At 40.7% G+C, this 17,367-nt stretch overlaps 1 protein-coding gene across 3 annotated transcripts in view; it reads right to left on the reverse strand.

Moving 5' to 3' along the window:
- Positions 1-17,367, reverse strand: part of LOC124777213 — a 482,077-nt gene that overhangs the window by 133,616 nt on the left and 331,094 nt on the right. For all 3 annotated transcript variants that reach the window (XM_047252529.1, XM_047252528.1, XM_047252531.1), the window contains one exon: positions 12,388-12,641. In XM_047252529.1, the coding sequence (XP_047108485.1) occupies positions 12,388-12,641 (254 nt within the window). The remainder of the gene's footprint in view (positions 1-12,387; positions 12,642-17,367) is intronic.

A 17,367-nucleotide genomic window follows, 5' to 3' on the forward strand; every position in this document is an offset into this window, starting at 1 on the left:
TGTTCACAGTGAAGTGTTCAGCTTGCTTCCCAGAAGAACAATTACTGCTTGCAGCTAGCACAAAGAGTGCATAAAAGTTCCTAAGAATATTGCTTTTCATATGGTACACCCCTTTCCCCTCCCCTCAGGACAAACTATACTGAAAATGTCTAGACAAGACATGTTCATAAACTTAAGAGTTGGAACAGATATTTACAAATTATTTAAAATTCATCTCAATGATGCTGAACAAAAGGACGATCTCTTCAAAATTTGTTCCTTTATCAGTCAGCTCCATAACAAATTCTTGGAATTCACAGTATTCTCTGAATACTTCAGCAGCAATTAGCAAATACACTGGTGTCCAAAATTAAAGCAACGAACCATTATTTCCCTGTCTTGTGTCTAATTCACCATATAATCATACAAATTGTCAACAGATGTCTGTACAGTTGTGTTCTGCATAGAAAATGGCATTCTGGTCAATGGACAACCACACGTATGATGATGTCAGGGCTCCTATCAAATGGGGTAATGTTTGCCGGGTAGTCCAACATCCATAATCGCTTTGTGTACAGTCACCAATGATGCAGTACAGCGTAAAGATGATGCCTACTAGACATTCTGCACAGGGCAGGGCCAACCCTGTGTGATATCAGAAAGAGAGGACCATTATTTGGAAGTAAGGGCATGACAGTACCGCCTTAGTACTGCACTGTACCTGGGATGTGATCTTGCAGCACCTACATATACATCTACGTGATTACTCTGCTATTCACAATAAAGTGCCTGGCAGAGGATTCAATGAACCGCCTTCAAGCTGTCTCTCTACCGTTGCACTCTGGAACGGGTAAAATGAGCACTTCATTTTTTCTGTGTGAGCCCTGACTCTTACTTTATCATGATGATCATTTCTCCCAACGTAGTTGGGTGTCAACAGAATGTTTTCGCAATTGGAGGAGAAAACTAGTGGTTGAAATTTCATGAGAAGATCCCGTTGCAACAAAAAATGCCTTTGTTTTAATGATGTTGTTGTGTTGTTGTGGTCTTCAGTCCTGAGACTGGTTTGATGCAGCTCTCCATGCTAATCTATCCTGTGCAAGTTCCTTCATCTCACAGTACCTACTGCAACCTACATCCTTCTGAATCTGGTTAGTGTATTCATCTCTTAGTCTCCCTCTATGATTTTTACCCTCCACGCTGCCCTCCAATGCTAAATTTGTGATCCCTTGATGCCTCAGGACATGTCCTACCAACCGATCCCTTCTTCTAGTCAAGTTGTGCCACAAACTTCTCTTCTCCCCAATCCTATTCAATACCTCCTCATTAGTTACGTGATCTACCCACCTAATCTTCAACATTCTTCTGTAGCACCATATTTCGAAAGCTTCTATTCTCTTCTTGTCCAAACTATTTACTGTCCATGTTTCACTTCGATACATGGCTACACTCCATACAAATACTTCCAGAAAAGACTTCCTGACAATTAAATCTATACTCGATGTTAACAAATTTCTCTTCTTCAGAAACGCTTTCTTTGCCATTGCCAGTCTACATTTTATATCCTCTCTACTTTGATCATCATCATCAGTTATTTTGCTCCCCAAATAGCAAAACTCCTTTACTACTTTAAGTGTCTCATTTCCTAATCTAATACCCTCAGCATCACCCGACTTAATTAGACTACATTCCATTATATTTGTTTTGCTTTTGTTGATGTTCATCTTATATCCTCCTTTCAAGACACTGTCCATTCCGTACTACTGCTCTTCCAAGTCCTTTGCTGTCTCTGACAGAATTACAATGTCATCGGCGAACCTCAAAGTTTTTATTTCTTCTCCCTGGATTTTAATACCTACTCCAAATTTTTCTTTTGTTTCCTTTACTGCTTGCTCAATATACAGATTGAATAACACCGGGGAGAGGCTACAACCCTGTCTTACTCCCTTCCCAACCACTGCTTCCCTTTCATGCCCCTCGACTCTTATAACTGCCATCTGGTTTCTGTACAAATTGTAAATATCCTTTCACTCCCTGTATTTTACCCCTACCAACTTTAGAATTTGAAAGAGAGTATTCCAGTCAACATTGTCAAAGGCTTTCTCTAAGTCTACAAATGCTAGAAATGTAGGTTTGCCTTGCCTTAATCTACTTTCTAAGATAAGTCGTAGGGTCAGTATTGCCTCACGTGTTTCAGTATTTCTGCGGAATCCGAACTGATTTTCCCCGAGGTCGGCTTCTACCAGTTTTTCCAATCATCTGTAAAGAATTCGCGTTAGTATTTTGCAGCTGTGACTTATTAAACTGATAGTTCGGTAATTTTCACATCTGTCAACACCTGCTTTCTTTGGGATTGGAATTATTATATTCTTCTTGAAGTCTGGGGGTATTTCGCCTGTTTCATACATCTCGCTCACCAGATGGTAGAGTTTTGTCAGGACTGGCTCTCCCAAGGCCGTCAGTAGTTCTAATGGAATGTTGTCTACTCCCGGGGCCTTGTTTCGACTGAGGTCTTTCAGTGCTCTGTCAAACTCTTCACGCAGTATCATATCTCGCATTTCATCTTCATCTACATCCTCTTCCATTTCCATAATATTGTCCTCAAGTACATCGCCCTTGTATAGACCCTCTATATACTCCTTCCACCTTTCTGCTTTGCCTTCTTTGCTTAGAACTGGGTTTCCATCTGAGCTCTTGATACTCATACAAGTGGCTCTCTTTTCTCCAAAGGTCTCTTTAATTTTCCTGTAGGCTGTATCTATCTTACCCCTAGTGAGATAAGCCTCGACGTCCTTACATTTGTCCTCTTGCCATGCCTGCTTAGCCATTTTGCACTTCCTGTCGATCTCATTTTTGAGACATTTGTATTCCTTTTTGCCTGCTTCATTTACTGCATTTTTATATTTTCTCCTTTCATCAATTAAATTCAATATTTTTTCTGTTACCCAAGGATTTCTACAAACACTCGTCCTTTTACCTACTTGATCCTCTGCTGCCTTCACTACTTCATCCCTCAGAGCTACCCATTCGCCTTCTACTGTATTTCTTTCCCCCATTCCTGTCAATTGTTCCCTTATGCTCTCCCTGAAACTCTGTACAACCTCTGGTTTAGTCAGTTTATCCATGTCCCATCTCCTTAAATTCTCATCCTTTTGCAATTTCTTCAGTTTTAATCTACAGTTCATAACCAATAGATTGTGGTCAGAGTCCATATCTGCCCCTGGAAATATCCTACAGTTTAAAACCTGGTTCCTAAATCTCTGTCTTACCATTATATAATCTATCTGATACCTTCCAGTATCTCCAGGCTTCTTCCATGTATACAGCCTCCTTTCACGATTCTTGAACCAAGTGTTAGCTATGATTAAGTTGTGCTCTGTGCAAAATTCTACCAGGCAGCTTCCTCTTTCATTCCTTACTCCCATTCCATATTCACCTACTACGTTTCCTTCTCTTCCATTTCCTACTGTCGAGTTCCAGTCACCCATGACTATTAAATTTTTGTCTTCCTTCACTATGTGAATAATTTCTTTTATCTCATCATACATTTCATCAATCTCTTCATCATCAGCGGAGCTAGTTGGCATATAAACTTGTACTACTGTGGTAGGCGTGAGCTTCGTATCTATCTTAGCCACAATAATGAATTCACTATGCTGTTTGTAGTAGCTTACCTGCATACCTATTTTTTAATTCATTATTAAACCTACTCCTGCATTACCCCCCACTACATCTAACTTTAACCTGTCCATTTCCCTTTTTAAATTTTCTAACCTACCTGCCCAATTAAGGGATCTGACATTCCACACTCCGATCCGTAGAATGCCAGTTTTCTTTCTCCTGATAATGACGTCCTCTTGAGTAGTCCCCGCCCGGAGATCCGAATGGGGGACTATTTTACCTCCGGAATATTTTACCCAAGAGGACGCCATCATCATTTAACCATACAGTAAAGCTGCATGCCCTCGGGAAAAATTACGGCTGTAGTTTCCCCTTGCTTTCAGCCGTTCGCAGTACCACAACAGCAAGGCCGTTTTGGTTAATGTTACAAGGCCAGATCAGTCAATCATCCAGACTGTTGCCCCTCCAACTACTGAGAAGGTTGCTGCCCCTCTTCAGGAACCACACATTTGTCTGGCCTCTCAACAGATACCCCTCCATTGTGGTTGCACCTACGGTACGGCCACCTCTGTATCATTGAGGCACGCAAGCCTCCTCACCAACGGCAAGGTCCATGGGGGGGGTGGGGGGGGGGGGTGTTTTAATGATTGCCGCTCCAATTCACACATCGCATCCGTGACACTATTTTCTCTATTTTGCGATAATACAAAATGAGCTGCCCTTCTTTGAACTTTTTTGATGTCGTCCATCAGTCCCACCTGATGCAGATACCACACTGCACAGCAATACTCCAGAATACAGTGGACAAGTGTGATGCAAGCAGTCTATTTCGTAGACCTGTTGCACCATCTAAGTGTTCTGCCAATGATTCGCATTCTTTGGTTTGCTCTACCCACAATGTTATCTATTGATAGTTCCAATTTAGGTTATTTGTAATTGTAATTTGTCAAGTATTTAGTTGAATTTATGGCCTTCGAAATTCAGTGGATTTCTTTTAGTACTCATGTCAATAGCTTCACACTTTTCATTAATCAGGGTCAATTTCCACTTTTTGCACCATACAGATATCTTATCTAAATCATTTTGCAATTCATTTTGATCATCTGATGACTTTACAAGATGGTAAATGACAGTATCATCTATAAACTATCTAAGATGGCTACTCTGATTGTCTCCTATGTCGTTAATATAGATCAGGAACAAAAGAGGGCCTATAACACTTTCTTTGGGAACACCGGATATTATTTGTTCTACTCAATGACTTTCTGTCTTATTACTATAAACAATGACCTTCCTGACAGGAAATCATGAATCTAGTCGCACAACTGAGGCAATATTCCATAGGTACACAGTTTGGTTAGAAGTCGCATGTGAGGAATGATGTCTAAAGCCTTCTGGAAATGTAAAAATATGGAATCAATTTGGCATCCCTTGTCGATAGCACTCATTACTTCATGAGTATAAAGAGCTAGTTGTGTTTCACAAGAATGATATTTTCTGAATCTGTGCTGACTATGTGTCAGTAAATCATTTTACTTAAGGTAATTCATACTGTTCGAAAACAGTATATATTCCAAAACCCTACTGCAAATCGACATTAGTAATATGGGCCTGTAATTTAGCGGATTACTCCTACTTCCCTTTTTGGGTATTGGTGTGACTTGAGGAATTTTCCAGTCTTTAGGTACATTTCTTTCTGTGATTGAGCAGCTGTATATAATTGCTAAATATGGAGCTATTGTATCAGCGTACTCTAAAAGGAACCTGACTGGTATGCAATCTGGACCAGAAGCCTTGCTTTTATTAAGTGATTTAAGCTGCTTTGCTACACCGAGGATATCTACTTCTATGTTTCTCACCTTGGCAGTTGTTCCTGACGGGAATTCAGAAATATTTACTCCATCTTGTTTGGTGAAGGAGTTTCAGAAAACTGTGTTTAATAACTCTGCTTTAGTGGCACCGTCATCAGTGACTTGCATCGTTGTTATCGCACAGTGAAGGTATTGATTGCGTCTTGCCATTGGTGTGCTTTATGTATGACCAGAATCTCCTTGGGTTTTCTGCTAGATTCCGAGACAGAGTTTCATTGTGGAAATTATTAAAAGCATTTCACATTGAAGTATGTGCTATATTTCGAACTTCTGCAAACCTTTGCCAATCATGGCGATTTTGCGTTCTTTTCAATTTGGCGTGCTTTTTTCGATGCTTCTGCAACAGCAATCTGATCTGCTTTGTGTACCATGGGGGATCAGTACCATCACTTATTAATTTATATGGTATACATCTCTCAATTACTGTCAATACTATATCTTTGAAATCATTCCACATCTTTTCTATGCTTACACCGATAAGATCGGAGGGAGTGAAGACTGTCTTTTAAAAAGGCCTTAAGAGTATTTTTATCAGCTTTTTTAAATAGATATACTTTGCATTTCTTTTTGATAGTTGTAGGTGTTATGGTATTCAGCCTAGCAGCAACTACCTTGTGGTTGCTATTCCCTGTATTCGTCACGATACCTACTATTTATTCAGGATTATTTGTTGCTAAGACGTCAAGTATGCTTTCACAACCATTTATGTTTTGAGTGGGCTCGTGAACTAACTGTTCAAAATAATGTCGTGATAAAACACTCACAAGGAAACCTCCCCATCGCACCCCCCTCAGATTTAGTTATAAGTTGGCACAGTGGATAGGCCTTGAAAAACTGAACACAGATCAATCGAGAAAACAGGAAGAAGTTGTGAGGAACTATGAAAAAAATAAGTACAATATACAAACTGAGTAGTTCATGTGAACATAGAAAACATCAAGGACAGTGGGAGTGGTCGTGTGGTTAGTGAGAGCAGCTACGGAATGAGAGGTCCTAGGTTCAAGTCTTCCTTCGAATGAAAAGTTTAATTTTTTATTTTCAGTTTATGTGACAAACTCTTATGTTTTCATCACTTTTTTGGGAGTGATTATCACATCCACAAGGAAACCTAAATTGGGCAAGGTAGAAGAATCTTTTTACCCATTCGCTAAGTGTACAAGTTAGGTGGGTCGACAACATAGTCCTGTCATGTGACGCACATGCCGTCACCAGTGTCGTATAAAATATATCAGACGTGTTATCCTGTGGAGGAATCGGTTGACCTATGTCCTTGCGATCAAATGTTTTCGGTTCCGATTGGAGAGGCACATCCTTTTGTCTATTAAACGCACGGTTCTGCGGTGCGGTCGCAAAACACTAAACTTATTACAGTGAACAGAGACGTCAATGAACGAACGGACAGATCATAACTTTGTAAAAATAAAGAAAGTACAATTTTCAGTCGAGGGAAGACTTGAACCAAGGACCTCTCGCTCTGCAGCTACTCACGCTAACCACGGGACCATGGCGCTCCTGAGCTCACATTTTCCTTGATATTGCCTGTCTCGTGCATGGACTACTCAGTTTGTATATTTTGCTTATTTTTTTCGTAGTTCCACACAACTTCTTCCTGTTTTCTCGATTGATCTGTGTTCAGTTTTTCAAGGCCTATCCACTGTGCCAACTTATAACTAAATCTGAGGGGGGCGCGATGGGGAGGTTCCCTTGTCAGTACAATTTCAGATGATGTTTTATGCCTGCCGCCAGCTTTAATGTGTAATTTTTCCAGCATATTGAGAGTAGACTGCAGTCACCACTGACTATAACTATACGAGTGTGGTACCAATTTGAAATGAGACTCAAGTTTTCTTTGAACTGTTCAGCAACTATATTTCCAACTCGAGGGGGTAGGTAAAACGATCCAATTAATAGCTTAGTCCGACTGTCAAGAATAACCTCTACCCATAATATTTTGTATCAACTGTCTACTTCAATTACACTACAAGGTAAACTACTTCTGACAGCAATAAATACTCAACCATCAACTGTATTTAATCTATCCTTTCTGAGCACTCTTAGATCATTTAAAAAAATGTTGGCTGAACTTATTTCTGGCTTTAGCCAGCTTTCTGTACCTATAACTACTTGAGCTTCAGTGCTTTCTATTAGGGCTTGGAGCTCTGGTTCTTTCCCAATGCAGCTACAACAATTTATAACTACAATACTGATCGTTTCTACAACTACCTTACTGTGCTTTTCTTGCCCCTTTTTAGACGAACACCCTTTCTGTGGTTTCCTGAGCTCTTCTAAACTAAAAACTTGCCCAGTCCACACCACACAGCCCCTGCTACCCATGTAGCGGCTTCCTGTGTGTAGTGGACTCCTGACCTATTAAGCAGAACCCGGGAACCCACTGATCGATGGTGCAAGTCAAGGAATCTGCAGCCTACACTGTCACAGAACCACCTGAGCCTCTGATTCAGACCCTGCACTCGGCTCTGCACCAAAGGGCCACAGTTGGTTCTATCGATGATGCTGCAGATGGTGAGCTCCATCATAATCTCACAAGCATGACTGGCAGTCTTTACAATTTCTGCTAGCCGCCCGAAACCATATAGAATCTCCTCCGATCCAAAGTGACACACATCATTGGTACCGACATGAGCCACTACCTGCAGTTGGCTGCACCCTGTACTCTTCATGGGATCCGGAAGCACTCTTTCCACATCCGGAATTACTCATCCCCCACTCCCAGTATGCACACTGAGTGCACACTGGCTTCCTTCTTCCTTCTCTCCTTGGCAGCCACGTTCCTATGGGGCCCCATTATGCGCCTAACATTGGAGCTCCCAACTATCATCAAACCCATCCTCTGTGAATGCCCAGACCATGCAGCCCAAGAAGCTTCCTCGGAACAGGGTGGACGACGGTATTTGGTTTAGAGACTTCGTCAGCCACAGATAACACCCAAAACCTGTTTGTCAAAGGAACCAGGGGGAGGCCCCACAATCGCCCCTCAGAAAGTCTTTTGCCGCCTGCCAAACTTTGGAATGATCTCCCACTCAACCACCGGTGAGGGGTCAACCTCAGTGCAGGCGGTACCCAAGGCAGCCACGGCAGTGGACCGACTGGGGGACACGTGGGATGTGCTCAACGTCCCTCACATCCCCACATCCGACCCCCCACAGTGATGCCCCTTGGCAGCAGCCTCAAGCTGTGTGACGCAAGCCAACACAGCCTGGAGCTATGAGTGAAGGGTCACCAACTTAGCTCGCATCTGTACACAGCAATCACAGTTCCTGGATATGTCATATCGAGACAAATGGTGTACAAAAGGCTTTGAAAAGTCACCTTTATTGTTGGAGACCTGCTGTACGTGCTCCTCGGATGCGTCTTCACAGAAGGGAACGTCTAGAGTGGAGTCATCAACATGCCAGATGGGCAGTCTAACAGTGGGTCAATCTTTTTCTCAGAGATGAGTCCCAATTTGGTCTGGAAAGTGATTCTTGATGCATTTGCATCTGGAGGAAATGTGGAACATGATTTTGGGACCCAAACATTATGGTAAGAGGCCAGTATCGAGCAGGATCCCTAATGTTGTGGGCAAGGATTATGTTGACAACATTAACACCTCCTCAAGAAATTGTACGGGTGAACTGGCAAGGTGTAACTGCTATCAGGTATCATGACAAAGTCTTGGGCCCTCGTGTGGTGGTTGTGAGGTGGTGCACGCCCAGGCTTCGTATTGCTGGATGATAATGATCGATCTCATGGAGCAAGAGCAGCTGATGTTTTCTTGAAAACTGAAGATATTGCATTCACGGCGTGGACTGCTTGCTTTCCCCGATTTGAATCCCATAGAGCATGTCTCGAGTGCACTAGGGAGACAGGTTCGATCATGTCAGCAACCACTCTCCAAGGCTTACGAGCAGCTGTCCAGGAAGAATGGGAGTTACTGCCTCAATGTGAGATTTACGATATCATTCACAGCATGCCCCATCGTTTTCAGGACTGTATTGCTACCAGAGGTGGTCACGCCCATACTGAGCACATGACCAGTTGTAGGAATGTGTGTGCAAATCTATTAAGTTGGAAAAAACGAAGAACATTTTTGTCTACCGTTATGCATACTGCAGTTTTTTACGTTCTGTATTCTTTACATTGTTTCTACTTTACTGTCACCCGTTTGTACTGTTTTGTGGTAAAATAAACACAATCTTGCAAATTTTCCATTTGTTACTTTAATTTCGGACACCAGTTTAGTTCAGTACTATGGACATCACTTTCTGAAACATTTTAATTGTGAGATTTGGGCTCAGATAGATGGCCATGAGCTTTCCCTTAAGTGGTTTCTGCTAAAAAGAAAAAAAAGAAAAAGAAATACGTGTGATCCTACTGAAGTTTCAGTTTATGGGGCTTCGTGCCTCACCAGTACTGCAGATGACTGCCTTACAGCAAAATACAGATTTTTCATACAATCTACTTCAACAACTTCTTTTACGTTTTCATCAGATGAACAACAGGAACCTATCATATAAACAGAATGAATAATTACCCCACTGAAAGTGAGAGTAACGTGAAGAATAAAGAAAGAGGAACCCATGATTACAGATTCAACACTAAAACAGAAATATTGGCAGTAAGGTGTAAACATAGTGTTTAATCATGAGACACTGCAACCAACAACCCTCGGCAAGTGATGGATCAAGTCTGGAAAAAAGTATATTCAAATTCTGCAGTCTATATTGACTGCAAAATACAAGTCCACTGGAGGTACTGATAGGCTTGACTGGAATATGTAGAAGTACTGGATCGGAATTTGGATAAATAAATGGTACTTTCAACTGATAACCAGTGCAATAGATGCATTGACTTGGAAATGAAAATACTTCTATGCTTCAATTCTTAAAATTTGTTGCAAGGGTATATCTTGCTCAGTCATCATCTCTGTCCAACCTTAAGTGAGGTTCATATCTTTCACACATAAAACCATTAACATCACATGTTCAGGCAGCAATGAGAATTTCCAGAACCACACATATGATTGAATGTACAGCAAAGTTTACAAGAAAAATGCAAGGAAGCAGTACTGTATACATAATATGTGGTTATATATTGACAGTTTTGCTGCTTACCCGCCAGGCTAGCTGAGCTATAATGCGCTGCTTCCTTGACTCGGGTAGGCGCGCCGGCTCCAGATCGAATCTGCCTGGTGGATTAACGACAAGGGCCAGTATGCCAGCCAGCCTGGATGTGGTTTTTGGGCAGTTTTCCACATCCCACTAGGTAAATACCGAGCTGGTCCCCACGTTCCGCCTCAGTTACATCCAGGCTGGCCGGCATATCAGCCCTTGTTGTTAATCCATTGGGCGGATTCGATCCGGGGCCAGCGTGCCTACCCGAGTCAAGGAAGCAGTGCATTAGCGCTCTCAGCTACCCTCGCAAACATTTGAAACATGTTCACATTATCCCATGTCTTACACTAGACGCAGACAGCTGGGGTACACTAATTCTATCCCAGGGGGTTCGGGGTGGTGGCAGTAAGGGTATCCGGCCACCCTCTGCCACTAACACTGCCAAATCAATAGTGACAAGGCCGACCCCGCATTGCCGCGGGAATAAGGCCTCACAAGAATGATGACGATTGACAGTTTTGCTGCTTGGCATTCAAAGTAAAAAGTTATTGTAATGTTAATTGGTATTCGTGTGATCCCCATTTGGAGGTGGATTGCAATACACAGTCAAATTTTTTCTAACATTATTTCTTTGCTAATAAATTACAAGAGACTTCCTAGCTTCCAGAAATATTAGTTCTTTCCTCTGAGAGGAGAGCAGGATACTTTGGAAAATGTTTAAAAGGAAGAGCAGATCACCCAGACACTAGGATAAGAGGATCCCACCTGTAGTGAGGACAGGCATAGGCAAAGAGGAAGGAGGAAGCACTGCTACACTTTACACCTGCTGAAAATAAGTATTGGCAGCAATTCCATCTCATAATTTATTAGTTTTCTCAACAAAATTTTTCTTTGTACTATACTTTTCTTCTTATTTTTATTTTGTTATACTTAGCACCACCTGGCAATTAATTTATGTCACAGGAAATAGTGTGTTTCATGACTCGCTCTGGACTTTTTGACCTTTATGGGTAAAGATATCTGTGATGAGCAATGTCTTTGGTGTAAAGTATCCCACACAGTTTGTTGAGCATTGATGTAACACTCTTATGCTCAATAAATAAACTAGTCATGAACTGTGTAGATATTCTGTGAATCTTTGTTCTCTCATCCATTAATCTACATTGAGAAGAGTCCAGACTGATGAATGATGCTCAAGATCTGGGCAAACAAGCGTTTTGTAAACAACCTGTTTCATATATGAATTACAATTTGTTAGGATTATTTCAAAAATCTTAAAATGGGGTCTGCGTTCCCATGGTAGAATTTAACAATTGTTCAATATTAAACTGTTCTGGAGAGGAGCTCATTGAGATCTGAAGGTTTTGAACGATTCCAGTGACTGACTGCCAATTTTCTGATAAATACTATCAACTTTGCATTCTCTGAAAATGTCCAAATTATGATACGATTAACTGTAGCAGCAAAGTGTTCCTGGTTTCCACCTTTCAAAGCAGTTAATGTCAGGAGATTTACCTAATTGTCTTTGTGTGTATGTGTGTGTGTGTGTGTGTGTGTGTGTGTGTGTGTGTGTGTGTGAGAGAGAGAGAGAGAGAGAGAGAGAGAGAGAGAGAGAGAAAGTGTGTATGTTTGTATGGTGGAGATATAAATGGACTGGGACTTCAAACATTCATACACAAACGATCAAAAATGTTATACTGATGTTGTATAAGCTTCTTAAAACACAAGTCATATTTCACATATTGCAAAAGTTAGAAAGGCAGCTTTAATTACTATGATAGAAGGTGCTTCACTACAAATACCTGTAAGAATAGGGATGAGTGCTTGTGGTGTTCCATCTCCAACAATATTATATCCGTGTAGTTCAATTGCATTCAGGTTTTCAGTAAGAAACTTATAAGACTGTGGCATTTTTCTGATGAACATATTGTGAGACAATGAGTCAAATCCAAACATCAGAACATTCAGTCTGAGAGCATCATGTGGTAGTTTATCCCAACCAGTGCGATCCAAAACATCTTGATCATGGCGTATTCCTGCCAAAACACTGTGCCATCTACAACAAATTAAGAATCACTGCAAAAAAATGTTCAACTTTGAAAAATTTGATACAAGCATATTTTCTTCTTAAATAAAACTTATCTCTTAAGGGTACACAATACTGACACTGTAGCTATAAGATAATGCAACCAGTCATTTCACATTATTTTCACTCAACCTCACATTGCTCAAAATGCATACTGTAATGGAACATATTTTTGGACTACCTCTTAATTTCACCAGCACTTCATCTCGAGTAACTTCAGCATAACAAAACAGAACTCATGTTAATGTTCACCCATCATCGCCCAATGATAAGCCTCCTTGATCTAAACAGCCAGTTAATAGAGTAATACATCAATTCACGTCCCATGAGCTACAGCACTTGCCTAGGTAAGTTGGCTTGAGTGCTCCAACAACACAGATTGCAGTATCACAGGTGCTATAACATTTGAGGGCTATCTGTAGAAAGGCCAGACTAACCCATGGCCAGAAGAGTGGCAGCAGCCTTTTCGGTAGTTGCAGGAGCAACAGTCAGGATGATTGACCGATGTGGCCTTGTAACATTAGCCAACATGGCCTTGCTGTGCTGATTCTGCGAACAGTGAAACCAATTCGAAAATATAGCAGTAATTTTTTTCCCCAAGGGCATGCAGACTTACTGTATGGATTTATGATTATGGCGTCCTTTTCAGTAAAATACTACAGACATAAAATAGCCCCCATTCAGATATCCAGTTAGGGGCTACGCAGGAAGAGTCTTCATTGGGGTCTGGCATTCTACAGATTGGAGTCTGGAATGCTAGATCCCTTAATTAGATGGGTACATTAGAGAACTGAAAAAGCGAAATGGGATATGGTGAAGTTAGTTGTAGTAGGAATTACTGAAGTGTGGGGCAGGAATAGGCCAAATAGTGAATAAGAAAGCAGGAATACACATAAGCTACTATGAACAACATAGTGAACACATACTAGTATCCAAAACAGACACAAAGCCAAAACCCATCACTGTAGTAGAAGTTTATATGCGAACTAGCCACTCATATGAAGAGATTGAAAGAAAAATAATGAGGTAAAGGAAATTATCTAGGCAGTTAATGGAGACAGAAATTTAATTGTGTTGGGGACTAGAATTCGGCAATGACCATCCAGCGAATGTTTGTGTGTACAGGTCTCCACAGCAGACAGCTGGTTCATGCGCACATGCTGACTGCTGATAACATCTTTTATGTTCCCTCAGAGAGACAGTCATTGGAGTGTGCAGTGTGAAATGTCTGAAAGCAAATACCCTGCAACAATTGTGGGAAGGGTCCAGGTTGGAGGGCATTTCCTGGGTTATCTCATCATTCTGGAAGGCACAATGGATCAACACAAGTATCAATCTATCCTTGGGGATCATGCTCACTACTACATGCAGTTTGTTTTTTCTTGGCATAATTGTGGGTTGAACAAGCATTGAGGTACGAGCGGGAGCATTATTGTGATGCAATTTCCAAGACTGGTTTTGCCACAGCTCCGGTTGTTTTCTTCAAATTGCTTCAGGCAAACAGCACTCCCAGGTAATATTCCTTACTAACCATACAACCTTAAGGTAGAAACTAATGACACACTATCCCACTGTAATCGAAGAAAACAGCGTGAAGAACCTTCACATGTGATCAAACTTGTTGCATTGTTTTGGTATTGACTCTTCAGGCAGTTTCCATTGGGACAGTTGGGTCTTGGTTTCGACATCATGCCCATATATGTTCTGTCAGTTGTTATAACTTTCAGTAGAAGTTCTGGATCATTGTCAACTTCATTCTGCAATTCCTGAGCTATGTCTACACAATGTCATTTTTGATCAAAATTCAACAATTCCGAACACACTTTGCTGCTACACGTTTCACGCCCGAAACATTTTTTAAAAAATTAAAAAAGTAAAAAAATCGTTTGGCATAAGCCAAGGTAGATGCCAACATCATTAGCAACCTAGCTGATGGTGATTTTCCAGAATCAAATTTTTTTTTACTTTTTCCACATTGTCATCAATAACTGATGTGCTAGGGCAACCAGACAGTCATCATCTTCAACATCTTCCTGACTCTTTTTGAAATGTCTATACCACTTGAAAACTCTAGTCGTTGTCATAACAGATTTGCCAAAAGCCACAGTCAACATTTCAAATGCAGTGCTGCATTTTATTCCTTTTTCAACCAAAATTTAATGCAAATTCTTTGACCCCTCTTTCTCATAAGTAAAAATACACCATGCACTCGAAAACAGGTGAAACCTTTTCAACTGTCAACAAACAAGTTAAAAAAGCTTTGAAAATCAGATACATAAAGCCTATGAAATTAAAAATATTCCTGTTATTTTTATCACACCTCGTACTTGCCATAGATCCTCAACCAAGAAACCTAGCACAGCTGGCCACAGCACTGGCTCCACATCCCTGTCTGTGTCTTCTAGAACCTCACTGACAATCTTCCTGCACATCTCACAGTGCTCCACACTACAAAAGGTGATCATCTGGGCATGTGATAACATTAATGTGATTACACACCATATAATGGTAAAACAGAGATTCAGAAACCAGATTTTAAACTACAAGACACATCCAGAGGCTGATGTGGATTGACCGTAATTTATTTGTTACAAACTGCAGATTAATACCAAAGAAACTCCAAATGTTAGGAAACTGAGCAGACAGAACCTGCATAAATTGAAATGACCAGAGGTTACTGAGATTTCAGGAGCAGTATTAGGCAACACTTAACTGAAACAGGGGAAAGGAATGCAATAGAAGGGAAATGGTTAGCTTTAAGAGATGAAATAATGAGGGCAGCAGAGGATTACACACATAAAAAGACAAGGACTAGAATAAATCCCTTGATAATAAAAAGATATAGAATTTAACTGCTGAAAGTAGAAAATATAAAAATTCAGCAAACAAAGGAGGTGAAAGAATATAAGGTCATAACAAAATGACTTTTTTCATAAAAAAAATGAGATATGGCAAAGTAGGAATGGCTGGCAGACAAATGCAAGATTGTAGAAGCGTGCATAACTAGGGGAAAGGCAGATGCTGTCTATAGAAAAATTGGAGTCCAGCCCAGGATGCTCAAGGTGACGGTTATGTGTGCATGAGGTGTGCTTGCTTGCGTGAACAGTGTACATTTCTCTTTTTCTGATGAAAGCTATGGCCAAGAGCTCTGTGTGAGTGTCTTAATTGTGCCTGTCTGCAGTTTAATGTGTCTTCTTTATGGTAAATAGCAACCTAGCTTTTCCTACATTGTTGAAAAATGAAAGAGCTCTTTCAAGAAAAGAGAAGCAACTGTATGAATTTTAAGAGCTCAGATGGCAAATCAGTATTAAGCACCTGACAAGTGAAATCTGGGAGGAATATATACAGCACCTATATGGGGGAAACAGACTTGAGGACAATATTATAGAAAGAGAAGAGGAAGTGGGAAAAAGATGAGATGGAAGATATACTGCTGTCAGAAAAATTTGACAGAGTACTGAAAGAACTAAATAGAAACAAGACCCTTGGAGTACATGACTTTCTTTCAGAAGTATTGAGATCCTTGCAAGAGCCAGCCATCAGACACAGCTGCACTAGTGCCACTGCATGTGGACGATTTGTGTGTGTGTGTGTGTGTGTGTGTGTGTGTGTGTGTGTGTTTCTAGCATTCTTATTTTGCCTCAGCAACTCAACACCGCCTCTATGTGGTGAGTAGAATTCCATCCTTTTAATAAATTTTTATTACATGTTTCATGTTTTATCATCCATATTAATTGTTTTAGAGATCATGCCCTATGATCACATACTTCACAAAGCATGCAAGCCATCTACCTTTTACAGCAAGGAATATTCTGTAGTAGGAAGTTAACTTCCTGCTACCTTGGATGTTGGGCACCAAATTTGCTTCAATAAATACAACAAAAAAGAATGAGTTGACGGAATGGAAAGGAAAGGAAATACATCTAAGAGCACCTAGAATTTTTTTGGTAAGCCAAATAGGGTCTTCCAGTATGTCAAAAACGGGAACAGTCAGTTTGCATCACTAGTTTCACGTTATGGCATTGAGATCTGAATTAAGATTAAAGGCTGTGCAGTGAGCAATGGTGATACGCATGCTCAGGAATACTAGTCAGCACAGCAGAACAACAAATAAATCAGGGAAGAGCCTGGAGTGAATGCTAGTGTTGACCAGCAAAAGGGAAGGAGGAAAGGAAGGAAGGAAGGAAGGAAGGAAGGAAGGAAGGGAGATTAGTTTTCAATACCCATTGACATTGAGATCATTAGAGATGGAGCGCAAGCTTGGAATGTATCAAGGACGGGGAAGGAAGTCAGCTGCGCCCTTGCAAAGGAACCACCCTGACATTTCCTGAAGGAATTTAGTGCTGAGCATTATCTAGAGCATGATTTAAGGGACTTGAGTGCTTGCTGCACCCAACCAACATTAGTTTTCCTGAACTCTAGAGAAATGAACTTGCTTTCTAACATATTTTCACATCCTGTCACCCTCCAGGAAATACACTCCATTAACTATATCCTCTTTTCCACCTTTTTCACTTTTTTAGTCCTTCTCTTTCTTATTTTGTGCTTATTTCTTCCTCCATCTATTTTGTTTGTTTTATATTTGCATCTTGTGGTTTACTTAGTTTTTAGCTATAATCTCTATCTTACAATACATTTTCACATTTGAATTTTGTCTATTATAACCCACTGTTAGGGAAACCTCATTATCTGCAGC

This window comes from Schistocerca piceifrons, chromosome 2 (genome assembly GCF_021461385.2).
Source record: "Schistocerca piceifrons isolate TAMUIC-IGC-003096 chromosome 2, iqSchPice1.1, whole genome shotgun sequence".
NCBI classification, from domain to species: Eukaryota; Metazoa; Arthropoda; class Insecta; order Orthoptera; family Acrididae; genus Schistocerca; species Schistocerca piceifrons.